The 25,639-nt window shown below is 39.0% G+C and overlaps 1 protein-coding gene across 5 annotated transcripts in view; it reads right to left on the reverse strand.

Moving 5' to 3' along the window:
• The window catches only part of rimbp2 (RIMS binding protein 2), a 177,179-nt gene that overhangs the window by 2,638 nt on the left and 148,902 nt on the right, over positions 1-25,639 (reverse strand). For 2 of the 5 annotated variants that reach the window (XM_038296211.1, XM_038296223.1), the window contains 2 exons: positions 24,224-24,385; positions 21,619-22,940 (listed from right to left, as the gene is read on the reverse strand). In XM_038296211.1, the coding sequence (XP_038152139.1) occupies positions 22,089-22,940; positions 24,224-24,385 (1,014 nt within the window). In that variant the 3' untranslated portion in view covers positions 21,619-22,088. Of the gene's footprint in view, positions 1-5,291; positions 5,427-8,422; positions 8,495-9,006; positions 9,034-13,126; positions 13,231-14,758; positions 14,822-14,951; positions 15,121-15,595; positions 15,778-18,296; positions 18,423-18,892; positions 19,002-21,618; positions 22,941-24,223; positions 24,386-25,639 lie in introns of those variants that run through there. The other 3 variants (XM_038296232.1, XM_038296219.1, XM_038296240.1) reach the window with 2 other exon arrangements.

Here is a 25,639-nt window from a genome sequence, read left to right on the forward strand (position 1 = left end):
TCAAAATTAAACAAAATAAACATCTGAAATATATGAGTTTGTATGTAATGTATGAATATAATATACAAGTTTCACTTTTTAAATGGAATTACTGAAATCAATCTACTTTTTCATGATATTCTAATTTTATGACCAGCACCTGTATACTTGTGGTAGTAACATACAAGTACCACAGCCCTGCGCGGCTGGACGACAGGCCCCGACTGCTGCCCGTCTGCGCGAGGAAGAGAACAGACACGCAGCAGAACATGAGGAGCGCGAGTGATGAGGAGATTAAAGGGAGAGATGAAGAGGAGGAGGAAACTACGGTGGCTGAGAAGTGCAAAACACATTTACAATTCAAAAACACATTAACAAATAAAAATAACATTTGAAGAAACAAAATTATATTTTATGAAACAATTTATTTTTGGAAAAAAAGTTACAATTTTTTAAAACACATTTACATTTTAGCAAACAAATTTACATTAACAAATAAACAAAATAACATTTGAAGAAACAATTATATTTTATGAAACAAATGTATTTTTGAAAAAAAAGTTAAAATTTTTAAAAACATTTACAATTCAAAAACACATTAACAAATAAAAAACAAAATAACATTTGAAGAAACACAATTATATTTTATGAAACAATTTATTTTTGAAAAAAAAAGTTTCAATTTTTAAAAACACATTTACATTTAAGGAAACAAATTCACATTTTAAATAAGTTAGATTTTAGGTGAGAGAAAGTTTCATTTTAGAGAAAAAAAATACATTATAGGGAAACAAATTTACATCTAAAAAAAAATTGACCGTTCGGAAACACTTGTACAAGTGCAAAGACAAAACTGCAAGTGGCAAAACACATTTACATAGCCAAAAACAAATTAACAAAAGACGGCTACACGGAAAGGGAATGTCCCAGTGGCCTGATGTGACGTCACGATTACCCTGACTTGTAGTACAAACAGCTCAATCTGTAGTCCTCCTGCTTCACGTGAAAAGTCAGCGGCGATTTTAGATGGAAAGAATTGCACTGAAGCTGTTTTTCTTAAGTTTATGCTAACCGAACAATGTTTTCAGCCAATTTACACCATTTTGTTCTTCGTGCGGACGGTCTCTGGAACTTTTACGGGACACGGACCAGGTGGCAGGACCAAGCAGCAGGGCCGGGCGTATTACTGGCCGGAGCCACTATTATTTTGTCAGGTAGTTTTTTAATTACTTTTCTTTGGTATTTAATTATTTTTTGGGTATTTTTCCTGCCGTTTTTCGGCAAATGCCTTATTTATAGTACTTCTGACTAGATTGTTTTATATAGATATATATATATATATAGGCTATATATTGTGATGTTATCGCTTAATAACCTGTATTAAAATGTATTCTTTATGGGTTTCTTTTTATTGTTATGTTATTGCTTAATAAACTGCATTAAAACTTTTATAATGTCACATTTACTTGATGGAACGGAGTACTTTATCTGCGAATAAGTGGCCTCGGCCGGCAGCAGCCACCATCGGCCTCTCCGATGGCAAGCTCTGCCGGCAGCGGCCACCATCGGCCTCTCCGATGGCAGGCTCTGCCGGCAGCGGCCACCATCGGCCTCTCCGATGGCAGGCTCTGCCGGCAGCGGCCAACAACGGCCACTCCGATGGCAGGCTCTGCCGCAGCCACTGCCACGAATTGAGCCCGGCCCTCCTGCTTGGTCCTGCCACCTTGTACCGTGTCCCGTAAAAGTTCCAGAGACCGTCCACACGAAGAACAAAATGGTGTAAATTGGCTGAAAACATTGTTCGGTTCGCGTAAACTTAAGAAAACCAGCTTCAGTCCAATTCTTTCCATCTAAAATCGCCGCTGACTTTTCACGTGAAGCAGGAGGACTACAGATTGAGCTGTTTGTACTACAAGTCAGGGTAATCGTGACGTCACATCCGGCCACTGGGGCATTCCCTTTCCGTGTAGCCGTCTTTTGTTAATTTGTTTTTGGCTATGTAAATGTGTTTTGCCACTTGCAGTTTTGTCTTTGCACTTGTACAAGTGTTTCCGAACGGTCAATTTTTTTTAGATGTAAATTTGTTTCCCTATAATGTATTTTTTTTCTCTAAAATGAAACTTTCTCTCACCTAAAATCTAACTTATTTAAAATGTGAATTTGTTTCCTTAAATGTAAATGTGTTTTTAAAAATTTAAACTTTTTTTTTCAAAAATAAATTGTTTCATAAAATATAATTTTGTTTCTTCAAATGTTATTATTTTTTTTTTTTTTTTGTTAATGTGTTTTTGAATTGTAAATGTGTTTTTAAAAATTTAAACTTTTTTTTTCAAAAATACATTTGTTTCATAAAATATAATTTTGTTTCTTCAAATGTTATTTTATTTATTTGTTAATGTAAATTTGTTTGCTAAAATGTAAATTTGTTTTTAAAAATTTAAACTTTTTTTTCAAAAATACATTTGTTTCACAAAATATAATTTTGTTTCCTCAAATGTTATTTTGTTTTTTATTTGTTAATGTGTTTTTGAATTGTAAATGTGTTTTGCACTTCTCAGCCACCGTAGGAAACTGAGGAGGAGGATTAAACAGAATTGGAGGATTTTTTTTTTTTCTTTTTTACTTCAAACCAAGCGAGACATGGTAACTGTACTTTTTCAATAAATGAACCTAGTGTGTTATAGGTTCAAATAGACACAAAATCTCATTTTTATTCATTCCACTGGTAGTCTGTTTTGCTCAAATAGCAATAGAGGCCTGTCTCTAATTCTGGCCTCTTTCCAATAAAGGCCTGGACCGCGATGCACTTGAGTGAAATAAAGGCCCGGGCCTATATTAGAGGATTTACGGTAATTTAAGTGATTTAACTTCTGCACCCTCATAACCAACCTGGTTTGTATCAGATCAAACAACCTTGGTTGGTTCAGATTTGATCAGTCTTCGTATTATAGATCTACAGACCCACAGATGTTTTAAGAAAAAAATAAAGACAGTTCTGAAATTTAGAATAACTTGTATAGAACCTGTATATAAAACTGAATAATAATGTTTCTAGCCTCCTTTAAGAGACGGTAAATGATCCAGTTTGGATTCGTGAAAAACCCTTAAAAGGGGAGTGTTTCCCACTTTTGATCAAAAATATGTATTTCAAGGTAATCAAAGGATAACGAACCATGAATGGATTTGGGGGTATATAAAAATGTAATCTTAAGCTGCCAAAAATTATCTAAAATAGTTCAATTTTCTGGGAATGAGTGTATTTGGAATTGATTTGTGTTGGTAAATAAAATGATCTTACATTGAAATAAGATTTTCACATTTAAATAATAATAAAAAAAAAACATATATGATGATCTTATATTAGGGTTGATATCCTCATTCTATTGGCAGATAGTTCTACTTACCTGCTCAGATGAGGGGCCATTTGCAGACTTTTCTACTAATTTTTCTATGTTTTTTCAGTTTAAATTCAGTTTATTTCTATAGCGCCAATTCAAAACAAATGTCATCTCAAGGCTCTTTACAGTTCAACCAGATCATCCAGTCAAATTGACTCAAAGTTTTTTATCCAAAGAAAACAGTTGATTGCATCGACTCATTGACTCAGAGGCAATCCCTCACACTAAGCATGCTTGTAGCGACAGTGGAGAGGAAAAACTCCCTTTTAACAGGAATAAACCTCCAGAAGAACCAGGCTCAGTGTGAGAGGCCATCTGCCGATGGGGATTGCAAAAACAGGAGCACACTTTATGTCAGAATTGTATTCAGGCTTTTTAAATCACAAAATATAATTTGTAGAGTCTGCAAAAGTTATTATTGAAGAATAAACAGCATTTATTTATGAAAACATAATTTTCCATGTTAGTATTTGCTTTACTAAATGCTTACTATTTTCCTTGTCCATAGGACTTAAAATATGAGAAATAAAAACATTTGTTTTTGGAGAAACATGAAATCTCAATTTAAAACTAAACATAGTTGAAACCTATTTAGGATAGTTTTACGAGGGGATTGCTTGATGCACTGCCTTACTGCACTGTTATAAGCATGATCATTTGTTTAACTATGGTTGCAATGTTTTGTTTATAGTGCAATTGTGCAAGAACAGTCTTTCAGCATATCATGAGTTACAGCAGGAGACTTTTTTTTGCAGGAGACGGACATTTTCATATACAACACTCAGAGAAACAACTGAAGATACCACACTTCTTGTCTAATGCATTGGCTAGGGTAAGTGTGTCCATGAAAGAGAAAGCTGAACATTTTGGAGAGGTGAGGGGTTTCTGCTGAACCATCTAGAGAAAGAAGTAATCCCAAAGAATCAAAGCTATACACAGTCCATAGCAGAACCTAAGCTAACCCCCGTCATCTGCATTAGACGAGGAGACAGTCATTTGGTATCCTCAGTTGCTCACTTACGTGACGGAAACAGAGCCTTTAAGGTGTGAAATGAACACTCTTCTGTTTTGCCAAGCAGGTGAGGAAAAGAAATAAAAAAAAAATATGGTGATGGCATTTTAATAGTTAGCACTACAAAAATGGCAAAGTACAACATATGAAAGAAGTATCTAATGACACCTATAAATATTTCAACAGTTGCATTGTCTGTTAAACACAAAATTACAATCACAAATTTACACTTTGTAAAACATTACCTCTGAAATTATTCTCTGATGGTAACATAAGCTAAGTGACCTTTGTTTGCTACTTTACAAGAAAAGCAATTTACAAAACAAGGCATTCAGGAGTAGATACAAAGTTGTACTATTCTAGAATTGAAATTCTTTTTTTTTAATATATAAAATGTTCAAGGGGTCATGCATCTGGACTATATACCATGTTGAGCTACAGACTACATAGTTCTTCTCTGGGAACAACAAAACTATTTAAATAAACCAGGTCAAACACAGAATATATTCATAAAGCATCTGTTAGAATGTTACATGGTCATGTGCAAAAAGTGGTAACTGTTGTTTTTCCGAGAAGCGGGGTAAAAAGTCACAGGAGTGTGTGCCTGTTCGGTTCACTCTCTCTGAGAATGCTTTATGAATACAGTATGTCCATTTATTATACATTGCACAACCTTCCCCTTTTCACAGTAGTAAACATGAAAAATAAAGGTATCTCTGGAATATTAGTCTTTTTTTATAGATCTTAAACATCTATTTATTTACAGTATAATTCTCTGAAGTCAGAAATCCCTTTGAACCAATGAGAGACACACACTCACAGACATGAAACTAAAGGAGATAGAGGGAAGAGGGAAAAAAAGTAAATGGATGAGAGGGCTAGTACTGCGAAGGAGCATGTACCCTTTTGGTCTTTATCCTGGCTGGAGTGTCCTGGGGATACCGAGATGGGGAATCAGTGAGAAAAACGTCTACATCATCAGGCACTTCTTCTAGAAAGTTGGAAGGTACAAGCCCCTTGTGTCCATTGAGCTCGCCCTGCGGAGCACACGACAACCGTTAGATCCATTCGCAGCTGATGCTGTGCTTAAATGCTGCCTACCATACACCGAAAAAGAAAAACGTCATTTTTTTCAAGTGTTATCCTCTAAAGGAGCGGTTTCTGCTCAACTTTTTTGCAGGAGACAGAATTTTACTCAGACTAATTTTAGTTCTAATTGTGCAATATTTATATTGTGATTTAAGATTTAAAGGAGCTTAAAGATGATGTGGATTTATGTTGAACCACTAAAAATATGGACTCTCAGCTCTTGGAGAACACACTACAAAAATCGAAATCTCAATAAGTAATTTTTTCTTATGTATTTTTGTCTTGAACTGAGGAGGTAAATGAGAAAATTTGCTAATGGAACAAGACAATTTATATTTAAAATAAGACAAAAACTATTGTATAGTTTTTTTCAGGTGCATATTATTATTTTAAGAGTAAAATTATTCATTCCATTGGCAAATCATCTTATTTACCTGCTCCAATTAAGGATAAAAACACAAAATTGAAGATTTTTTTTAACTTATTCCTAGATTGTTTTTGCAGTGTATTTAGTAAATAATTTTTGCTTTGTGGGAAAACAAGAAAATAAAAAAAGACAAATCTTGGACTGCTGAAATGTTGAGCTACATATGTAAAACCATTGTGAAAATGTTAAAGCATGTTTTCAGATCATTAATCTTAGGCAGCTCCTCTGGCTTTCATAAAAGTTTGCTTTGGGTAATACATTACAGCCATGGAAAACAATTTCACGCATCAATCAAACGTTTCCATGGACTGTTTTTTTTTTTTAGGTTGAAACATAAAGTTTGAAATCTAGAAATATCTGGTTTTTATGAATTTATGTTTTGTAACACGATGCATTATTATCCTGAAAAAGCACTTAAACATTTCAAAACCTGCAAAACCACCTGCAAAAAAATTCAGTCTAAATAAGTCATTTTTTTCTTAAAATAGGTGTGTTTTGTCTTTAACTGAGTAGGTAAGTGAGGAACTTTGCCAATGGAACAAGACAATTTACATTTTAAATAAGAAAAAAAACAATTGCATTGTCTTATTTCAAGTGAATATCATCTAATTATCTTATTCTAAGAGTAAAAATGCTAATTTCATTGGCAGATCATATAAAGGGTAAATACACTTAATTTAAGTCAGTTTTCCTTAATTGTAGGTCGTTTTTGCAGTGCATCTTTCTTTCTAGCCAACATGGAGCTCCATATCATTAATAACCTAAAATCTATTTTCTTCAGCTGCAATTAAAACCTTATAACCAAATAATCCAAAGTCCAACAAATCTTATTCTCTAGCTGTTACTGATGATTGTACTTTGGCTTCACTGAGGTTATTTCACATTCCTTTAAGTCACTTTTTCACAATTTAATAACAATGTTCCCAATTCCATCTACATTTTGCTTTATTTTTTGTTTTGGTTTAACTTATATGGATTCAGGCATATTGCTATGAGTATTTGCTCAATCATGAATGTCTATTTCCATGTTTGCTTTTTGCAGCCTTTTCACATCCATCCATCCTTTTTTTATTTTTTGATGTAGCAGCTCGAAACAACCAACACATTTTGTTTCAGTGGGTATGAATGAACTTTAAAGGGCTTTAATAATGCTTGACTTTTTTGTTTCTCTGAGCCATGTTTCCTTTATAAGGCTACAGCTCATTAAATTCAGCTAGGACTCTATGAACTGGATCTTTATGTACATAATTAAACTTGTGTGGTAATTGCTTTAAAAAAAATTTCCCTTAGCTTTACTGGCTAAAGAAAAATGTTGACTAATTATTTCATTAACTTAAAGCAGCACTAAATAACATGTTTATTTAAAGGGGGTCATAGAATGATTCTATAGGATATTTAGTGCTGGTCTTTAATGTCTCTGAATAGGGTGTGTAACATTGGTTGGGCTGAAAATGGCATATTTGCTGTTCTATGAGCCCTAATGCAAGGCTGGTTAAAAGAACTAGAATGAAACGACAGGTTTTCTTCCTTTTATGGTATGATCATGAATATTTAGACGAGCTGTGCTCTGATTGGTTGGTTTACAACGAGCCAAGCTGCTGAGCAAAGATGCATCATAGCAACAAGCACTCACTCACTCCACGGTGCAGCAGGTAATGGAAACACACCGGGCATTCGAACCAAGCCGTCAGCTCTGGGTCTGGTCCGGGAACCCCGGCAGACGGTGGCAGTGAGCCAGCGTGGGGCGGGGCAACCGAACCTGAGTCGGTGACGGAAGCCTGGACACAGGCGGCTCCGTGCTTGAATTCCATCTTTTTTATGGTGGAAGTTTAGAATTGTGAGATTTGCAGAGAAAGGAGGTGTCGATGGGGCTTGAACTTCTCTGTACGTCCATTTCACCCACTGAACTATCGTTATTCAACTATTACAATGAAACTAGGTTTTGCATTACACGACCCCTTTAATTAATCCCCTTCTTAGTCCCTGTGATGGTAATCTAAGTGTTTATGATACGATTGACAGCTCTGTCATTCCCTATTCTGGCTCTGGTTGGAAAACCACACTTGCAGGCAGTGCTGGTTTCTGGTATTTGCGACATGGGCAGCTGCCGGCTTTGCCATATAGGGTGACATTTTCATGAGATTCCCCTACATAGCCCTTACTCTGATGCCTGTGTAAATTATATGAATCAATTTGTTGCACTTCATAATTTCCCACCACTTGTTGACTCTTTACAAAAAATTGCAATTTTATATCTTTATTTGTATAGCCAGAAATGTGGGCAAGGGTTGAAAAGTTCAAGTTGGCTGAATACTTAAATGCAGCACACATAGTGCTAAAGGGGCAACTCAAGAGCAACATCTTTTTTTGCGGAACACTTAGTCTTAGAGATCAATTCTGAAGTATTTTGAAAGAAATTAGAAAGAGTAGAAAAAAAGTCTGGCAACTTAAAATGTCATTTTAATTATGTTAATTCGCTAGTTTATTTTTAGAGCAATAATAATGTTAAGTACTTACATAGTAAAATCCATCCTCATCTATTTCCCCAAAAACTGCGATTACATCACCGGCACAGAAAGTCAGCTCAGTCTGTAGAATAAAAAGCAAACCTTGGATGAAATTCACTTTTTTCAGTTTCGTTGTTTTAAACAGCAGGATCCTTTATAAAATGTTTTTCAAAAACATTTGAAAACATCAAATCTACTGGGGTTCGATGAGTTTGAAATGTGCTTCCTTCAAATCAACATGATGCATCTTAAAATTGTCAGTTCAGCCTCAGTGAATGGACCACTGCATTTCTTTGAATGCATCAAACGGAGGAACTTGAAGACAGGATTGCAACACACTGGTCGGATCTCGCCAACGGGATCACACAAACCAAACACATCTCATGTAAAGTAAGAGAAAGGTTGACACAAAAGAGCAAACCGAGAAGAGGGAGATGCATGAGGGGGCATTAAATATGATCACCAAGGACACAGGGCTATAACCTGTCATGTGAAGCCTACCTCTTCCTTAGTAGTCCAACAATCAGGGGGAAAAAAACACACACACACACACATAGAGAGGACGGCATCGTACCCTCATCAACCCTCACTCACCTCCTCATTCAGTCTGTTGACTTCATACTGGTGGAAGTGCCAATAGAAAGGTGAGAGTAAGTCAAACCAGGAGGGAGGGACAATATAAAACAGCATTGGAAGGTATGTTTAATACCCTAGGTACACTAGTACTAGAATGATTTACCCCTTTAGCCTTAACTGTCAATGTATGGCCTGCTTACTGTAGGGGGCTGCTAACGCAACACACTTGACTAAAGCCAGGCATACACTCTGTGATTTTTGCCCCTTTTCGGGACAACTTTCCAGTTGTGCAACATTTTTACGATCGGCCCGACTTTCAGCCTGATCATGCGTCGTGCATCATGTATTGTACAGTGGCTAACGAGGGGCAATCAGCCTCTCACGACCACCTCAGGAATCGTAATGTCGGGAGAAAATCAAACATGTTTGATTTTCAGTCGACCGTCCTGGGCAAATCGCTCAGTGCGTATGCGCAAACTGTTAGGATCCTCAGGCTTGCCCTCCAGAGGGCGCCGAGGATCCTCTTCTGCTCTGTGTTTTTCCCTTAGGGTTGGAGTTACTGTGGGGATCTGGAGACTACCCTCTGTCTCCAGCAGAGTGCGCCGTGGGTCTTCTGGAGCTGGAACCTTCCTGCACACCTGTTGCTAATCCTCTCATCAGAAGACCTCTCCTATATAAGCTGACTTCAGACCTTGCCTCAACGCCGCAGTGTTGATCTTAGTTGGTTAGCAACCTGAGCCTCTGTTACTGGAAGAATCTTGGTTATCTCTAGTGTGAGATCAGATTCTAACTCTTCCCTGTTTCTGCCTCACAGGAATCCTGTCTCTTCGTGAAGCTCTGGATGAACTTAACCTCCTGTCTCCTCGTGAAGATCTGGATGAGCTTAACCTCCTGTCCCCTCGTGAAGCTCTGGATGAGCTTAACCTCCTGTCCCCTCGTGAAGCCCTGGAAGAGCTGTCTCACTGGTACCTGTCTCTTGCCTGCAGCTCTGGGAGAGCTGCATCACAGGAAACATGTCTCAAGTCAGAAGCTCTAGGTGAGCTTAACCTGCTGTCTGCCCTGGTGAGCCAACCCGAAGATTCCTACGTGGATTTAACCTAAGACTCCTATGTGGAGTTTCCCTGGAGGTACCTACGTGGAATCAGCTTGAAGAATCATATGTGGATTTTCCCATTGTTCCCTGCTAAGAGCTGGAAGCTCAGCCAGAAGATCCCTTTGTGCTAATCCCCTTAGCCTCACATGAACTCTGCTAACCCACAGTCTCCAGTCCCAGTCAAGACTCCAGTGAACCAGCCCCTGAACCTTTCCAGTCCCAGTGCTTTACCATGTGTGTCTGAACTTTTATTAAACATTTTGAACTTTTTCCCTGCCTCCTCCGTGTGTGTTCTGCATCTTGGGCTTGCCTCCGTTTACCCATCATGACACAAACAAGAACTCTTCTTCTTCTCAGATGAAAACACAGAAGCATGGCAGGGGTGCGGGTGAAATGGAGCTCTTTCTGTAAAATTGACAGACAGTAGTAGCCACGTTTGCTCAGCCATGTCTTTGTCCAAATACGTTGTCGCCTTTTCTTTTTAGGGCTTTCAGCACAAAATTGCACAAATTGCCAAGGCAGCGCGTTTCCCTCTAGTGGGCTTTGGTTTGGCTTCTGGATAGACGAGTCCGAGTAGCGCCATCTAACTGCGGAGCTCAGTCCGACGTGGGTTTTAGACGTACAGTGTTAACAGGTAGGTCGCAACAGAGCACTGGGACGCATAGTGTGAGAACATATATCATGGGCTGTGAACTCTGGCTGTACGATGAAACCCTGCGTTTTTGTCATACAGTGTGAGCTGTAGCTGCGTGCTAGTTTGAAAAAATTGCATAGTGTATGCCCGGCTTGAGAGCAGCTGCTACAGTTAGCAAAGACTCTTAAAGGGATCCATACATAGTTGTAAAAACAGTAAAAATACTGTGAGTTGTGGAGCTTTAATAAATTTAAATAAAATGTTTTCACACAGACATCTCCATGTCACTTATGCTGCAATGCATTTTAGGTAAATGACGTGTGCTAGGTCCTGTAGAGCTAGCTCTGTCCAGCCAAAAACAGCAGTAAGTAACGTTAAGAGTGGGCGGACGCAGATGGTGTTTCTGCGATTGCTGCTTTGATATGCTAATCCAAATTGGGAGAGCTATGCTACAAAGAGTGTCACTACCCGATCCGTACCAGAAGCACGATCCATACCACCGGCTCATTTGCGCATGTGCAAACAGTTATTCATCCAGGTCGCTATAAATAATGTAATCATGGTACCAAAAGTACTTATTTTTATCATTAAATCATTAAAGAATGAAAATCTATGAGATAACAATCTATAAAACATTCTATAAAGAATACAAATCTTTAAACGTTTTTCTGAGACAATTCGATGATTTTTATATTTTCTCCATTAAACTACTTATCTGACATCATCATAATCAGAGTAGTCCGGCAACATATGATTAAACCATGTCTATCTTTTTTTTGTGTGTTATTTCTTTCTTTAGATTATGCACTAGGTAGCATAAGGTTAACACCAAAGGAACATAATAAAACTCAAAAAGACTAGATTTATGTTTAAATCCAAAGTCGAAAAGGTTAGCTCCCGGATGTAGTGTCAGGGTTCCATCCTTTTATTTTGTGCTGTTTTCTGAAAGTGTTTTGTTTTTGAGTTACTCTCTGTTGCCCCCTTGTGCCCGTTTCCTTTACCCTTGGTTCCCTTCTAGTTTACTGATTTATTGATTTTTAGTATTTTTGAATTTTTACCCTTTTTGCTTCTGGAACCTTATTAAATCAGCAAAACTTATCTCTTCCTCCTCATCTCTGCATTTGGGTCCTCAACTAACCTTCACCAAACTTTAACAAGTGATAAAACAGAAACGATTAAAACGAAAATTATTTTCTCAGGAAATACATTATTAACCTTTAACACATTATAGTTTAGTACACTTACTATTTTTGGGGAGGGAAAAACGTATTGTAGGTATTTTTTACAAAATAAAATCAAGGGTGAAGCAGATGTCAGATGGTGGAGTGGCGGCCTAGTGGTTTGGGCATTATGCTAGGAATCTAGAGGTTATGAGTTCAAGCCTCACTCCCACAGACTGACACTCTGGGTCCCTGAGCAAGACCATTAACCCCCACACTGCTCCCCGCACAATGGCAGCCCACTGCTTCCCAAGGGGGTGAGTTAAATGCAGAGAGCTCATTTCGTTGCTCTGTACTTGTGATAGTATAATGACAATAAAAGCTGGGGGGTAAAAAAACTATATGTCTGGTTGCGCATAGGTAAAGTAGCTGATGGTGCAGATCGTGCTTCTGGTGCGGATCGGGTAATGAGAAAGAGCTCCAGTTTATAACGGAGGCTGTTTACTGTTAGCATCAATCAAAACATTTTTGCTGATCTATAAAGCATAAAGATGCTTCTTTGTCACATTACACAGTCTTTCTCTTCCAATTTGTTTATTATTTCATGTTAACATCTGCTAATGGCGTTAGGTGTAGCTAATATGCAGTAGTAAACAGTAGAGCGCAAACTAATCACTTTTGTTTGTTTCAACAGCTATCTAAGTTTGAGGCAGCTACACGGTGTGACATATTCCAAATATCACGATTCAAAGGCAATATGACAAAAAAAATCCTTTGTTTACTGTGTGGGTTCCACTCAGACCTAAACGCGTCATAAACCCAGCATGCATTGCGCAGGCGAAAAAAGTCGTGACCTATACGGTTGAAAAATATAACAAAGGATATATAGTTTTTGAAGTAATTATGAGTTTTTACATATGATAAAAGGCAATTGTTAAGTTAATTGCAAAAATTACATCATATTTGGGCCAACATGTTCAACTAGTTTTTGGATCCCTTTTCAACTGGGAGGAGAAAATCTGCAATTTATACTCTATCAATAAATATATTTATCATCAGCCACCCAGAGAGGAAGCCATTTGCATTTAATGTTGTCCATGCAAAGAAAAACTAACAATAAATAGGAAAATACCCCTATCTAATGTAACATGGCAACCTTTTTTGTGTTTTACCACATTAAAAAGCAATCTGTTGCAGTTAAAGACCAAAACATACAAATGAAAATCAAGATTTTTTTTTAGAGATCTCTACCTCAACATCCACGTTGGGGGAACTCTCGCGAGGGTCGTAGTCATACAGGGCCACCATTCTTCGAGTTGACATCGGATACTGACGCCCACTCCGCCTGTTTCTTTCTGTGAAAAAAAGTAACGCCATTTAAGATTTCTTAGTTAAGATCTTTGAAGGCTTAACCAAAATTCAATGATATACACAGTAATTGCAAAAAGCCGTGAAAGCCACCACATAAAAGTCTAGAGCTGCCTTGTTTCTTGACAGTTTTGTTGTAAGAAAACTAGTCAGGTGGTTAATTTAGTTACATGGAAACAGTTCTTGATGCAACCTTTGTCACATTGTTTATTACTACACTCTGTCCAGTTGTTGTACATTATTATTTATGGACAAGTTCTTAACCATATCTTATCTATTTTTCCCAGAGCTTGGTATATTTACTAGTTATACTTTTCTACTTAGGTACATTTACGGGATTAAATTTTGGTAAAGAAAAATCTGTACTTTTAGGAGTAGTTTTACTAGATTTTACCTTCCTTTATTTATGTAGAATGATGAAGTATCATAATACAGTACTTCAGTGAAATGTCTGGCTACTCTACCCATGACGAGTAATTTGACTCAGTGAAGGATTAAAAAGTTTTCTACCAAAATGCACTGGAAAAACAAACACCTACCATTTAAGTGAGTTTACATTTTGTTCTAAAGTTTCATTGTTTCAATGTTAGTTTCTATCTGCTGATCCCGCTATGATTTGGAAGCTAAATGAAAATAGAAAAGTAAATTTAAAACAGTTTACTGTATTTTATTACTCAAAGTAACTTACCCAATTCTAACCTATATACATAACATACTGTAAGAATCCATTTTTAAGTTTTATAACAAACTATTTGCATTTAAAAGTATTTTTTTCACCTCCAATTGTTGCTATGAAGTTACTATATATCATTTACTTATTTTCGTTTTGTCTCACTAAGTGGTTGCACTAGTTCAATTGCAGCGGGATGCATTACAGAAATTAACAAAGTAAATTACCAAATTTTAAAGTAATGAAATAAACATAATGGTACTATTGAATTAAGAGGGTTTTATTTTTTTGCCACATGTTTTACTGCAGTTTACTTTTCTGTTTTTTTTTTTGTAATCAAAAAAGATTTAGAAGAAACAACTGATTTAAAAAAAAACACCAGAATTTGCATGTAATTGTATATGTTTTGTAACTTTGCATTATTTTTAAAGACTCTAACCACCTCTGGATTTTGTCTCCTTCAAAGGACAGGTTTTCTGATGGGGAAAATTTTTTTGTTCAGCACCACTTTTATTTACCGCATCCCTGATTATTATAAGAATGATTTTAAATTCCTTATGCAAACACATATCATGTTTTATTAATTAACTTGATTTATGAATATATTAATAAAGTCAAATTTATGGAAGAACATTTAAAAATCTGTCTTTTTTATATAAACCAGGTCTGCCTTCTTGGAAGTAAACTGTACTTAGGAGCATAGCATCTTATGAGTAATAGTATGAGTCAGGCAAAGTTCAAACAGCCAGAATAGAAGTTTAAAGGGTGAAAAATAAAAACGGGGCAATTGCAATGCGCAAAATAAATTATAAAAAGCACAGAGGAGCATCTAAGTGCACACCGACCTCTTTTGGACTTTCTGGACCTGCGATTTATTGAACGTCCATCTTTAAAACGGTCGCAGTTCACTTCAGGTTTGGGTTTGAGCGACAGAGGAAAGGAAAAGCAGATCAGTAAAAGGCAGCTTTCAGCAGCGTCAGGTTGGCCAGATAGCAGCATAGGAAGAGCAAGAAAAGCAAGGAAAATAAAAAGTCCTACCTAACTTTTCCACAGGTGTGTTAAGTGGAAGGAAGCCCTGTTTGAGGAGTTGGTCCATCATTTCATCATCTTCTGTTTGGATCTCAGAGACCATGTTGCAGGGGATCAACCCCACTCGACCTCTGATCTCCGCCCGGTAGAATCCGTCTGTGTCTTTATTGCCAAATACCTGAATCAAAGTTGATTGCATAGGAGGAGGCATTAAAGACAGAGGTGGCAGAGGGAAGTTAATGCTGATCTAGTCTAAAAGCACATCTCAATATATTCTAATATAAAATGTCCATTTATTGCTGCAGTAACATTAGTGTAGGTGTCTCTGCTTTTGGCAGTGAAGGCAGGAAGAGATCGAAAATCACTGATGCTTCTTGGACTACAGACTTTAGAAAAAAAGAGTGGACCAACATTAGAAGACGTCCATGCTATTTAAATCCTCACTGACTACAAATATCTTACATTTAACCCCAGGTTAAGTGTAAGAATGGTGTTTTGCTCTTTCTAAAGTCATTCTAAAGTAAATTTTTATGATTGACAATTAGGACCACTTATTTTGATGATCCACCCGGAAAAAGAACATCCTCCACTATACCTTTAAGTAAAAAAGAAAATACAATTTCGGATGATTTTGTGTATCATCATTAAATTACCTTAATGACCTGTCCCTCTTTAAAAGGCAACTCCTCATCCGCGGCATCAGGGTTGGGAGACATGGACAAAGGGTCATAGTCGAACAGAGCCACAAACACTCTGGTCAGGTCGTCCGATTCCGATTCCTCAAAATAATCTGGGGATTGGCGTCCCCGGCCGTGCCTGCGCCCGTCGTATCCGTCTGAAACATAGAGGAGGCCTCTGCTGCTACTACCAGCCTTATACAGCCGTGTGGGCTGCAGAGGCAATGAGAGCAGAAGATACACTATATTGCCAAAAGTATTTGCTCACCCATCCAAATTATTGGAATCAGGTGTTCCAATCACTTCCATGGCCACAGGTGTATAAATTCAAGCACCTAGGCATGCAGACTGTTTTTACAAACATTTGTGAAAGAATGGGTCGCTCTCAGGAGCTCAGTGAATTCCAGCGTGGAACTGTGATAGGATGCCACCTGTGCAACAAATCCAGTCGTGAAATTTCCTCGCTCCTAAATATTCCACAGTCAACTGTCAGCTGTATTATAAGAAAATGGAAGTGTTTGGGAACGACAGCAACTCAGCCACGAAGAGGTAGGCCACGTAAACTGACGGAGCGGGGTCAGCGGATGCTGACGCGCATAGTGCGAAGAGGTCGCCAACTTTCTGCAGAGTCAATCACTACAGACCTCCAAACTTCATGTGGCCTTCAGATTAGCTCAAGAACAGTGCGCAGAGAGCTTCATGGAATGGGTTTCCATGGTCGAGCAGCTGCATCCAAGCCATACATCACCAAGTGCAATGCAAAGCGTCGGATGCGGTGGTGTAAAGCACGCCGCCACTGGACTCTAGAGCAGTGGAGACGCGTTCTCTGGAGTGACGAATCGCGCTTCTCCATCTGGCAATCTGATGGACGGGTCTGGGTTTGGCGGTTGCCAGGAGAACGGTACTTGTCTGACTGCATTGTGCCAAGTGTAAAGTTTGGTGGAGGGGGGATTATGGTGTGGGGTTGTTTTTCAGGAGCTGGGCTTGGCCCCTTAGTTCCAGTGAAAGGAACTCTGAATGCTTCAGCATACCAAGACATTTTGGACAATTCCATGCTCCCAACTTTGTGGGAACAGTTTGGAGCTGGCCCCTTCCTCTTCCAACATGACTGTGCACCAGTGCACAAAGCAAGGTCCATAAAGACATGGATGACAGAGTCTGGTGTGGATGAACTTGACTGGCCTGCACAGAGTCCTGACCTCAACCCGATAGAACACCTTTGGGATGAATTAGAGCGGAGACTGAGAGCCAGGCCTTCTCGTCCAACATCAGTGTGCGACCTCACAAATGCGCTTCTGGAAGAATGGTCAAAAATTCCCATAAACACACTCCTAAACCTTGTGGACAGCCTTCCCAGAAGAGTTGAAGCTGTTCTAGCTGCAAAGGGTGGACCGACGTCATATTGAACCCTATGGATTGGGAACGGGATGTCACTTAAGCTCATATGTGAGTCAAGGCAGGTGAGCAAATACTTTTGGCAATATAGTGTATCTCTTTGTTGCTGACAGGGGACAGGGTAAGAGACGTGTGAAGAAAGAGCCAGAGGCCGAATGCCGTAATGAAGCGTTTATTCATTTTCATTTGGATTTATTAAACCCCTGTTGTGTTCAGACACTTATAGGATGGTTAAAAAAATAACAGTTGCAGAACATCGAGGTTCTTAGTTCACAAATCTCTGCTTTCTGGAGTGTCAGTAATCAAACACCACAAAAGACAACAAAAACAGCCCAAACACAGAAAGGACACGAGCAGTTTTTATAGGAAGCAAAGGAATGACGCATACAGACACAAGGAAACAATGTACAACTAATCATTGCTGTTTCACTGCGTTATCTCACAGAGGCTGATCGACAAGCATGCTTTCGATGGACTACATGTGAGGAAGCGTTCTTGCACAAATCATATGCAGGCATAATGTGATGCATATAGGCTACATCTGAAAGCAACGTGTGGCAGAGGACAGGCGAATGGGGCGTGTTCTAGTGGGAGGGTAACAAATCAAATGCTCCGTTGGTTTCTGGCAACGCAGATATCAGGGACAGTGAGGGGGAAGGGATGAACCTGATATCAGTTCTTCAAGCATTTCATGGATCACCATGTTAAATGTCTCAATGGCAGACGGCAGCTCTAGCTAACTAATAACTGCATCTGAGATACATCATGGGGGAGATAAATGATCTTTGATTTAGATGGCGGCAGAGTTAATGCATGTACAATTGGGAGTTCATTCAATACTGTCTTTCCTTCTCACTTTTTGTCAAGGGAGTCATGCAAAAATGAATAGAAGGAAGTATCTACAGTCCTATAGAGGCAGGGAGGAAGAAGGAAAAGATAATGGCTGCTGTAAAGGCAAGGAAGGGGTTGATTACGGAGAGTTGCTTTGATATGGAGGGACGGGGTTGGGGGGGAGAGTTGGTGTGTTAGGGTTTTTGGGGATTAAAAGTGCAGGGGCACATACAGGAAAGGGATGCTCATTCTCCAGCAAAGGGAAAACTGGCCAATCTCATCTTCCCCAGTCAGCTTTATTCAACTAAAGCTTTACTAACAAAGCAGCTCACTGTCCTGCACAAGAATAAAAGCCACAAAAATATCAAATATGTTTCCAATAAGGACTCTGGGCCCTTTTCTGGCAATGTTAAGGCTAATCGCAATCTTAAGTAGAAGCTGCACCACATACCATATTGATCCTCAGAGGACAAAGATCGCCATATCCTGCGCCGAGCTACACTGCCAAAGTAAACATCCTCCTTGACGGGTGAGAGGTTCCCCTCACTCCCCTCACTGTTACTGTCCATGGTGATCTCTACAGAAGACACCAATCACAATGTTACGATCAGAGATCCCCCCCCCCCCCCCCACTCACACACACTGCTCAGAACCACGGCCCATTCATTCATGCTGAGACAGTAGGATGACGAGGTTTCACTCTGGAGTCACTGGGTGTAAAACAGCAATTTTTGCACTGAGGGCAGACTGGGCGGTCATGTAGACTGGTTTACCCACTGGGAGAAAAAAACATCGGGCGTAGGGAATGTTTTTACCATAACCCTTTAAGCAAAACTGCATGTGAGCATTTGGTGAATCCAGCTCATGAAGATGGACTGCTATGGGGTGAGCAAACACCCAACAAAAAGAAAGGGGCCTGTATGTGGTGTTGTTAAAGCTCTATGGAAGAGATGCTCGGCTGATACTGGCAGGAAAGACACATGGTATAAATAGCACAAACATCAGTTGCCCTGCAGGTGGAGATCCGTATGTGGTGAGCTCACTAACCAATGGATGGGATGGGTCGTCGCTGAGGAGGGGTGCCGATGTGAACCGGCCTCCTCCCTGAATGGTCCTGGCGATCAGGGCTTCCATGTGACGGTGAATTTCCAATAATCTTAGGGTAGAAAAAAGGAAGATAATGTATCAGAAATGTAAACCGACAACAATTTGGAGACAAATAAAGTGTTGAAAATGATTCAACGTAATTTCACAGTCCTTTCCAAAACAACTGAAAACCCATAAGAGCAAATGATGTGTCTTCCATTTGTCCTTAGGGAGGCAAAATAATAATAATTAAAAAACAACAAATAAATCTTTAACCCAACCTTAAAACAAGGAAAGCAAACAAACCCCAAACACAACAATGTTGATTTAGATTCTGTAAAGTTCAAATGTGAAACTAAAGACCATTCATTTGGTTTGTTTCATTCTGTGCATGTCAGCTTGTTGATGAGAAAAGGAAGCAAATGACTACACAAAAAACAGCAACACAGTAAAAATATGAAAAAGATAAAATAAAAGGGTAACATTGTAATAAGTGTAAAATAAGTGATAAAGTTTGTTGGTCAATACAGCTTCCATCAGTGGCTGATGGGAGTCGCATGAACCACAAGGTGAGAAATGAACAAGTTATGAGGATCGTTTTTCTTTAACAGGACAAAGTTAAAGACACAAGCAGAGGATAGAGATGGACTGATATACTAAGAGGTGATCAGAAAAGGATCAAGTAGATATCCCTAACGAGGGATAAGAGGCTCCAAACATTAAATATCAAGCCTTTGTTTATTATTGAAAACTCCCTAACCAAGTGCTACCAGATCCAACAGTATTCTGTGCTACATACGTAGCTTGTTATGGAGTAGATAATTAGCAGTTTTAGAGGAACAGAAAATAGAGAGACATAAACTGCTATTCAAAAGAAAAATATGCTTTAAAAAAAATAATCCTATGAGCTATTGGTTATTTTTGCCAGGGTTCTGCCCTTTATTTAGGTTTATTTTTAGTTTCTGTAATTTTGTGTCTTTGTAGTTGCTTTCTGCCAGTGTTTTGTTTATGTATTACTCTCTGTTGACCTCTTGTGCCTGTTTCCTTTATACTTTGCTCCCTTCTAGTTCCTTTTATCCACACCTGCTCCATATCAGCTCATTAGCACATTCTTTGTTCTGTTCCCCATATATACACCACCTCTGCAGTTCCTCATAGCTGATTTCTCATTATTTTGTTGCTTTGTCATATCCTTGCTCCCCATGTGTATTCTCCTGAATGTTTACTGAGTTTTTGGTTTCCAGTATTTTGTATTTTTGCCCCATTGCCTCTCGAACCTTATTAAATCTGCAAAACTCATCTCTGCCTCATCATCTCTGCATTTGGTTTCTCAACCAACCTCCACCAAACTTTAACAACAAGTGATAAAACAGAAACGATGGCTCCTTCTGGTTACTTCTATCCACACCTGCTCAATATCAGCTCATTAGCAGATTATTTGTTCAGTTCCCCATATATACACCACCTCTGCAGTTCCTCATTACTGTTTTCTTGTTGCTTTGTTGCTTGCTTTCTTGTTCTTTCTCCCTGGAATCTCCTGTTTTTTTGGTTTCTTATTTTGCTCCTAGATTTCTGCCTCTGTTGCCTCTGGAACATCAATTAAATCAGCTAAACTTATCTCTGCTTCCTCATCTCTGAATTTGGGTCTTCTAAAACCTCCACAGCACCTGACAATTTTAGGCTGAAAGAAAGCAAGGCTTTCAGATAACTAGATAATTAAGAATTGCTTCCTGTTTTAGTTGTGCTAGCCAGGCTAATGGTGTTTGAGAGTAATGGTGAGTCCAAGGAGATTAAAATGAGAACTTCACGATCATTTGTTTTTGTTTGTCATCTTCTACTTGGTATTATGAACACCTTCAAAATTATATTGTATAAGTAAGTCAGCAAATATCTGTTAGAGGGGAAACTGATCCAATCAGAATGGATGATCTAGTTGAATCGTCTATGTAAAGTGCCTTGAGAAGACGTGTTGTGAATTGGTGCTATATAAAAAACTGAATTCAATTGAAACAAAAATGATAACAAAAAGTAACTCTTCCTAATCAAATCCTCCTAATCTGACAAGGGGTGTGGACAGGTACCTTCACATCTGTCTTCTTTGACTAGGCCATTCAAGGCTTTTATATTTCTTGTGAACTAATGTTATACTACATTAAACCAACACATAGTTTGGTTTAATGGTATTATAACACTCCTCTATAAAGGTTGTATGAAACTTTGGCGAAGTGTTGTGTCTTTCACCTTCCTTAAGCCTTATGAAAGACCTAAAAAAAAACAGAATTTGCTGTTGTTTCAATGTCACAGGCAGCCTGTGAGCAATCTTCCCCAGGTGCTTCAGCAAAGTGTTCGTTTAAGAGTTTATGTATTTGTTTAACCAGACTATTGCAACTTTTCATTTGCACAATTTCTTCCCTCTTATAAATATGTTTTTTAATTGAATTGTGCAGTATATATATGACAGATTTGTATAAAGAAAGGTGCTACGGCAACATAAAGTGCCATTTGTTTAAATAATAAAAACCTGAAGTTGTAATACAGCAGAAAGCATATTTAAGGTATTAAGTAGATGTCAGAAGTACCGTAGCCAAAATTTGGATTGTGCGGTTAAAGCTTTATGAAAAAGAGATGGATGAAAATTGGCAGTGAAGTTCTGGTTGGTGCATTACTAGCAAGAGATGATTTTATGGACTTCAAAATAATTCCTTTAGGAAGGATAAGTCTTGATTTGTCCTTTCTTTGTACATGTAGCAATGAAGGGCAAGAGATGCTGACATAAAGCTCCGAGCACCTGATGGAGCGCTATGACTGCAGCTCTCGTGAGAGGGACAAAAACAGCAACATATGAAGGCTGCAGCTGGCAGATGGAAGGCACCGGCAAGCAAGAAGAGGCATGAGCAGCACGTCCCCATGCACTGCACAGAGACTTTCCTTCAAATGGAGCCTTTTCCCTCAAAGACATGAGGAATCAAAACCTAAAATGGCCTTTAGGTAATAAAAAACAAAAATTACTTTAAAAAAAATCAGCTAGCATTCCGAATAACAAACAAAGTAATTCTCACAAAACAGGAACTCAAATGAGACCAACCATGAACATGACATCTCGTCCAGAAATAAAAAACAAAAAAAAGAAGGCAAATCAAAGAAAACAGGAGCTCACTTAAAACGAAAAACAAAGGCTGCAGTTTGCTGATAGAAAATACAGCAGAAATTCTGATTCACACACCAGCGGCTGGTCCCGGTTGAGCCTGGACAAAGACTGGGTCCTAGCCTCCCTGTGGGGGCTGTAATACACCCTGTCCAGCTCGTTCAGCCTGCCCTCGCTCAGGGCTCCTTCCCTGGAGTAGTTTCTTGGACCGACCTCCCGACCAGACCCAATGTGCTCCCTGTTCCTAAAGTCACCCGAATGTACGGATTTGGTGGTAGTCACAGGGGGGTCCGAGAACTCCTCCTCAACACTGCACTGACGGGTCAGAGTTCTTTTACGGCCCATTGCCAGTGCTCGCCTTTCTACTGGGCCCTCACAGTGGATGATACGAACAGACCCCCGTATGGGACTCCCATGGGCATAATATCCCCGATGACCCCTTCCCAGGGACCCCTCTTCCTCACTGCCACAGTCTAAACCACTGTCAGGGCTCTTGGTGTTCCGCCGATTGGGTCGTCCATAATTGCGGTCATCTGCATTGTAACCATTGTAACCATAGCGGCTGTCGGTGAAGCGAGGGGAGGAGCGTTGGCGCTGCAGGCGGCTGTTCTTGCCGTGGCTGAGGTGGTCACTCATGTGGGGCTCCTGGTTGTACATCCTGCGCTGAGTTTGAGGCGTCCCAGGTCGCCCGCCTTCCTCAAAGCTCAGATGCTGGCCCATACTGTCCAAGCTGTCCGACTCCTCCTCTGCCACCTCTGGGATGCTGTGGAGACGTTTGCTGCGGAGCGACCTCTGCCTCACCACTTCCCTCTGGAGATCCCAACAGTCTCTTTCTTCTGCTAAGTCCTGACGCTTGTAATACGCCTACATCATAACCAGGAAGTAATGGTCCACAGTTTTAAAGTTCATTCAGGGTCGGTTCAATTCAAACGGGTGCAGTTTATATAAATTGTGAAGGGGGGTTTGAACGTTTTTCGAAGGTTTTTAGAACAGGCAGGAAACAACATAGTATGTGAATAGAACAAATGGGGGGAAAAAGACAAAAATAAAGACAGAATTAGTTATTTGTGGCAATGTAGAAACACATGCAGTCTCATTCCGTGAAGAGGAAAGTCGCATGCTCTGAACAGGAATCTGTGTAGGTTCAAAGATGGAGGAACACCTTCAAAGAAGAACATGGGATGTGAACAGTCTAACCCATGAGAAAGAAGTTAAGACCATAGGTATGGCATTAACAGAAAGATGAATGTGATTGAAATACAAGAAATGGAAAACACAGATATCTCCCATTCCAGTAAATAGTTGAAGATCATTACTAAAATAAAAGCTATTGTTTTTAAATGATTTTAATGAGTATAAATAAAGAGGCAAAACATACTTATAAATACAAACAGACAACAAGCAGAGGCGTATTTAGTTTTAGTACACCTTATATGAACAAAATATTACATCACAGTTCTGACAAGAAAACAAGTCAAACCTCAATATTATTGAGTTTCCATGGCTATAAAACTAAATACTGTCCGACCACAATTATTCATTGGCTAAAGTGACTCTGAATCCTAATTTTTCAATCATGATCCTGTACATCCACACATTGACACTTACAGACTGAATGAAGAATGTGCCAATTATGGTAACATTAAAAGTTAGACATCCAGACATGACAGACGTGAACACAAGTGAAAATAACCATTTAAGTGCTCACTTAAATGAGATTCCTGTATGCTCTTGATATGCCATGACCCTGATACAGTTAAGTACATTAATGTTTGCACTGCCGCCTCATATTTTTGCATCACTTTATTACTTTTAGAGCCACCTGGATGCATTATCAACAGCTTTAGAGGACATTGCAAACGAAATTATGATTTTTTTTTCAATCTGTGTTTTTAAGTACTGTGCTCTTGCATGCAATTTATATATTCATGTTTGCAAAGCAATCTCCACAAGCTCAGCCTGAAATTAATAAAGCAGGATAGGAAGGTTGGTTTGTAGCAGCAGGTTCGGCTGATTCTAGTCATGGGGTACAGCCAGGCAAAGCCATCGGTTGGACTAATGCAGTACAGGGGATGTATCTATATCTCCCTAAAAGACTTTTTGTCATTCGCCATCAAACTGTTGCAGATGTGCAGTGAAGTATGTACCTTAAGAGTGCTGTGAGAGTTGATGCTGCGTCTGCGACCCTCTTCCAGCTGCATCTCAGAGTAAAGATCTTCCTCATCTTCCTCCATTATGTCAGACAGGTCAGAGCCCCGGCTACTCTCAGTGTGGTACTCTTCACTGTGGCTGTAGTGATGATGATGGTGCTACAAAAATGAGACAACCAATAGAAAGAGGAGGCTGACAGGGGGACATTTTTATTGCTGCTCTACAAAAACATATTTTCTCTCTTTTGAGTTCTCATATTACGAGAGAAAAAACCTAAGGTGTTTTTTTTACACAACATAAATATATAGAGTGAATTATGTTGCAATAATTTTGAAAGCAGGAAACACAGATTTAAAAAAAAAGAATCCAAAAAAAAAAAAAATAAAAAAAAAATATATATATCAAAAAAAAATTTTTAGATACATTTTTACTGTTTCCTTTTTGTATTACTTAGTTTTGAAACCTAACTTTTTATTTCAATTTTTGACAGATTTTATATTTGATTGTTTTATTTCCCTTTTTTATATTTAGTTCTACCAATTGCCTCTCTTCATTGCGTTTTACAGATCACATTTTCTTTTTTAAACCCCGATACAAACGTTCGCTCTTGACCAATAAAAATGCTGTTTCTAACGTCCATGCAGAACATTGGAAAAGGATCTTCTCATTCTAGAGGAAAGCCTTCCTCCAGAACTTAAAGGAATAGTACACCCAAAACATGATTAGCCTTCATTTTCTACTCACCCCCATGCTGAACAACACTCTGGAGTACCTTTTTGATATCTCAAATGCATCTGGAGATCTGGGAGGCTTCTTGCTGTCTGCTGACATTCAAATAATGGAGGTCTATGGTGACCGAGGCAGAAAGGTCCATAAAAGTCCACAAAAAACGTGTCAATATTCCTCCATACTGCTCGTCCAATGTATTCCAAGTGTCTTGAGTGGGTAGCATCCAGAATTTACTCGAAACGAAGTCATTTAGAATGTTTTTAGAGCATAAACAGTAGTGCATAGGATTTCCTGAAAGCGCGCGCCAGCGCGTTCACGACGCTACGGAAGCCGGCAGACCAAACCAGATGAAAGTGCGCATTCAGCGTCTGCTCTGCCGATAACGACAACGAAAGAAAAATGTCTGAGGACTTCAGTGTGGAGGAAGAGCATGAGTTCTTTGCCGAGCTGAATGCGCACTTTCATCTGGTTTGGTCTGCCGCGGTTTCCGTAGACTCGTGAACGCGCTTTTAGGAAATCCTATACACTACTGTTTATGCTCTAAAAACATTCTAAATGACTTCGTTTCGAGTAGATTCTGGATGCTACCCACTCAGGACACTTGGAATACATTGGACGAGCAGTATGGAGGAATATTGACACGTTTTTTGTGGACTTTTATGGACCTTTCTGTCTCGGGCACC

Source organism: Cyprinodon tularosa, unplaced genomic scaffold (assembly GCF_016077235.1).
Source record: "Cyprinodon tularosa strain WSP-4 unplaced genomic scaffold, ASM1607723v1 ctg11, whole genome shotgun sequence".
NCBI classification, from domain to species: Eukaryota; Metazoa; Chordata; class Actinopteri; order Cyprinodontiformes; family Cyprinodontidae; genus Cyprinodon; species Cyprinodon tularosa.